Here is a 4,560-nt window from a genome sequence, read left to right as displayed (position 1 = left end):
TTAAACGGTTTTATTTTAGCCGTCTTTTGGAGTATTTATTTAGGAATTTGTTTCAGATTACGTAACATTCTCAAAAAAAATAAAAAAAATAAAAATTGAGGGTGTTACAAGTTGGTATCAGAGCTTTAGTTTAAGGTAATTAGGTTAAGATTTACTTAGCCTAAGCTTAAACTGAGAGGATGGTTAGAAGCATGTGTTTATTGTGTATTAGTATTGCTTATCATGCGATTAAGTTTCATCCTACGTTACTACTTGACATAATGTTCTTTTATGACTTGTAGGAGAAATGGTTCACACCATTCACACTAAGTCTATCAAACGCGGACGTGGATGCAAATACGGAACACGTAGGACACCTTACGCGCTAGGACCAAATAGAGGATCTATTAACTGTCACAGCTCCGGCGCCAGAGCTTTCAGAATAGCGATAGTCTGGCCCACACTAGTGAAGTGTCATCACGAGAGCCCATCAGGCGAAGGACCACACCTGAGCTTTCGGAGGACTACACGCCCCACACCCCTACACGTGAGGACATGATGGAGACTATAGAGACCTTGAGGGGCGAGAACACAAAGCTAAGAGAGAGGTTGACCCGAACTTTAGATAGGAATACTAGACTGAATGAATGGCTGAACAATCTTCAGCAGGCACATGTCGAACAAGGAGGAGCCCTAAACAAGCTAATTGTAGAGAATGCAAATTTGTCTATTCAGCTTTATGCACTGATTTGGGATAAAGTTGTACTTGAACAGGAGCGAAGAATTGCTGCTCGCCCCGTAGGCGCTAGATTCAGACACAGAGTTCACTTTTATAAGAAAATGACCATAGACTATGCTAGTGTAGTGAGGGGCTATTTCTCCGACTGGGTCCAATGCATCAAAAATGGCCCAAAGGCTAGTGTGTTGTGGCATTCCAGGCCATCCACATCTTTTGAGGAGTGGTTGACGGACCCTTATCTCCCTTATTACCCTGCAGATCAGTTTTAGACATAGAATCGTTTTGAGAGAGGGGAGAGAGAAAGATCTTTTGGGTATGTGATATAATTGTGCGTGTCTAGATAGTTGATCGAATTTTCATGTAGTCCAGTGCTTCAATAGATTTTTTTGAGCATTCACATGATTTAGAGATGTGTTTAGAATTATGAAGTATCCCATCTTTTGTAAGTAAATGGGATTATGTAATGTATCTCTCTCCATGATTGTTTATTGACACGAAATATATATAGCTTGCTGAGCATTATGAAATTTTCGACGTGAATTCCTTATTATGTACTTCGCTTATATATAGTGATTATATTATATATAAAAAATGTAATGTGTTATGTTTGACTTTAGAACCATGTTAAAACGATAATACCCTATTATGTCAGTATGGTTTCTCGTGGATCAACAAGAAATGCCCTCAATGGGGGAGGTACTAATGGCATAGCCCCACCAACAGTTCGAGGTCGGACACGAGCCCAAAGTCGAGGTCGAGGAAGTGTCCGAACCGCTAGTTCTAGTACGACTTGATCCGCGCAAGCTAATTTAGCTATCGGTAGGAGTCAAGGAGGCCGGGGAGGGGAAAATCCCCTCACAAAGGAAATGATAGTTGAGCAAATGGCACAAGTCCTCCGGGATACATTGCCAAATATGCTTAAAACAATGTTGGGTGACAGATTTAAAGACAATGAAGATGGAAAGGAGGAAAGTGTTCGAAATGAGAACACTCAAGCCACTAAAAAGGTGGAAGTATCTATTAAAGAGAAGGTGGAGTCGCCCACCAACGAGAGAACCGAATTGACAATAAAGGAGAAAGGATGCAGCTTTAAAACATTCAAGGGCACCAGATCGAAAAATTTTATGGGAATAGAGGGCCCAGTTGGCCTGATGAACTAGGTAACCAAGATGCAGAGTAGCTTCAAAATTTGTAGATGCGCAGAAGATCAAAAAGTGACCTATGCTGCTACAACCTTTGTGGATTATGCATTGCATTGGTGGGAGTCTGAGTGTGCAATCAGAGGTGATGAGGATATTGCTGCCATGACTTGGGAGCAAATGAAAAAGATGATGATGGATAAGTATTACACACAATTAGAGGTGAACAAGCTTGAATCGGAATTTTTGAGATTAAAGCAAGGTTCGTTGTCAGTTCAAGAATATGTTAACGATTTTCTTGAGAAAGCGAGGTTCACCAGTTACCAGGTGGCTACCAAGGAAAGAAAGATAGGTCGCTTCAAAAACGGCTTAAGAATTGAAATCAAACGGTACGTGGACATGACTAAACCGACCACATTTGTCTAAGCAGTAGAGATGGCGAAGGTGGTAGAGGAGAAAAACGCTAGGGAGAATTGTGATAAAAGAGATGCAAAGAGAAGATGGGAAGGATCGAACAAGTTCAACAAGAAACCAAAATGGACTCCGACTCTGGCAAAAACACGAAGCGAGGGATTCACTATTCCTCCATGTAACAAATACAACAAGAGCATAGGGGGAGAGTGCAGAGCAGGGAGCCTGACATGCTACAAATGTGACAAACCTGGGCATACCGTGCGGGAGTGCCCAGAAGGAAAAACTTGTTATGAATGTGGGGCTATGAGACATTTACGACCTGACTGTCCAAAACATCGAAATGGTGCGACACCCCACGTAAAGACAATGAATAACGGGTTTGGGAAGAGATCAAAAAATAGGAAGGAGCTACCTAAGGGACACAGCCGAGCTTACAACATGACTTTGGAGAAGGCCAAGGAAACACCCGACGTCGTATCTGGTATGTTCCCTATCAACAATGTGTATGCACATGTATTATTTCATTCGGGTGAAAATGGTAGTTTTGTGTCTACTACCTTCTGCCACTATCTGAATTGGAGTGTCTATAGGCTAGACATAGCCTACACTGTAGAAACAGCCGACGGTAGTCAGTGTAAGATAGACGAAGTATTTGATGAATGCACAATTGTTACAGATGGTAAGGATTTCCCTGTTAGGCTTATGCCAATGTGTTTAGGGGGTTTTGACGAGGTCTTGGGATGGGTTGGTTGTCTAACAATCATGCGTAAATAGTATGCAATAAAAAGATGATCAAGATTCAAACTCCGGAAGGAGAAACAATTCATGTTTACAGTGATCAAAAGAAGTGCTGCGTAGGGCTAATCAATGCAGTTAAGGCGAATAGGTGTCTGTGTAAGGGATGTGTGGCTTACTTGGCATACACCGTCGACGCCAAGCTCGAAAAAAAGGCAATACATGATGTTCCAGTGGTGAGGGATTACCCAGAAGTATTTCCAGATGAATTACCGGGAATACCACCGGAACGTCAGGTAGAGTTCCGAATCGATTTGGTACCAGGTGCGGCACCAATCGTAAGAGCGCCTTATCGTTTAGCCCCAACAGAAATGCAAGAGTTGATGAATCAATTACAAGAACTCTTAGATAAAGGGTTTATCAGGCCAAACTCGTCACCATGGGGAGCACCGATTTTATTCGTCAAAAAGAAAGACGGCACGATGAGGATGTGCATCGATTATCAGGAGTTGAACAAAATCATGATAAAGAACAGATATCCATTGCCAAGGATCGACGACCTTTTCGATCAGTTGTAAGGAGCCAGTTGTTTCTCAAAAATCGATTTAAGATCGGGTTACCATCAGTTGAAGGTTCGAGAAGAGGACGTGTCAAAGACCTTTAGGACTTGTTACAGACATTACAAATTTGTAGTAATGCCGTTTGGGTTAACAAATGCACCTGCGGCATTCATGGACTTAATGAATCGAGTTTGTGGACCGTATTTGGACCAATTTGTCATAGTCTTTATAGATGACATTTTGATCTATTCGAAAAGTAAGAAGGAGCATGAGCAACACTTAAGGATGATTCTTGAATTACTAACAAAAGAGCAATTGTACACCAAGTTCTCAAAATGTGAGTTTTGGTTGCATGAGGTATAATTCCTTCGTCACGTAGTCAACACGGAAGGGATCAAGGTGGATCCGGCTAAGATTGATGCAGTTATGAACTGGGAATCACCAAAGTCAGTATTGGAGATCCGAAGTTTTTTAGGCCTAGCGGGGTATTACCGAAGATTCATCCAAGATTTCTCCAAGATAGCAACCCCTTTGACAACACTGACAAAAAAGTCGGTTAAGTTTGATTGGGGAACGAAACAAGAAGAAGCATTTCAGACACTTAAGGAGAGACTAAGCACTGCACCGGTTTTATACTACCGGAAGGAATAGAAGATTTTGTCGTTTATAGCGATGCATCAAAAATGGGTTTGGGTTGTGTACTAATGCAGTGAGGCAAGGTTATTGCATATGCGTCACGTCAGTTGAAAGAACACGAGAGGAAATACCCAACTCACGATATGGAATTAGCAGCTGTAGTCTTCACGCTTAAAATCTGGAGACACTATTTGTACGGTACGAAGTGCATTATCTATACTGATCATAAAAGTCTTAAGTACTTGTTTGATGAAAAGGAGCTAAATATGAGACAAAGGATATGGATGGAACTACTTAAAGATTATGATTGTGAGATTCACTACCATCCAGGTAAGTCAAATGTAGTTGTCGATGCACT

General features: G+C 41.5%; 1 protein-coding gene across 1 annotated transcript; it reads left to right on the top strand.

Moving 5' to 3' along the window:
* The first annotated feature begins 2,292 nt into the window (after positions 1 to 2,292).
* Positions 2,293 to 3,045, top strand: LOC112523818. The gene has a single exon (XM_025133489.1). It carries the CDS (start codon positions 2,293 to 2,295, stop codon positions 3,043 to 3,045), a length of 753 nt encoding a protein of 250 aa, XP_024989257.1.
* The last annotated feature ends 1,515 nt before the right edge of the window (positions 3,046 to 4,560 follow it).

The sequence above is a fragment of the Cynara cardunculus genome (genome assembly GCF_001531365.2).
Source record: "Cynara cardunculus var. scolymus isolate 2C chromosome LG 12, CcrdV1, whole genome shotgun sequence".
NCBI lineage: Eukaryota > Viridiplantae > Streptophyta > Magnoliopsida > Asterales > Asteraceae > Cynara > Cynara cardunculus.
This window is presented reverse-complemented; position numbering and strand designations above follow the sequence as displayed.

What these genes read in the sequence shown, in the direction of transcription:
- LOC112523818 (XM_025133489.1), top strand. Translation starts at nt 2,293, where the DNA reads ATGGCGAAGGTGGTAGAGGAGAAAAACGCTAGGGAGAATTGTGATAAA.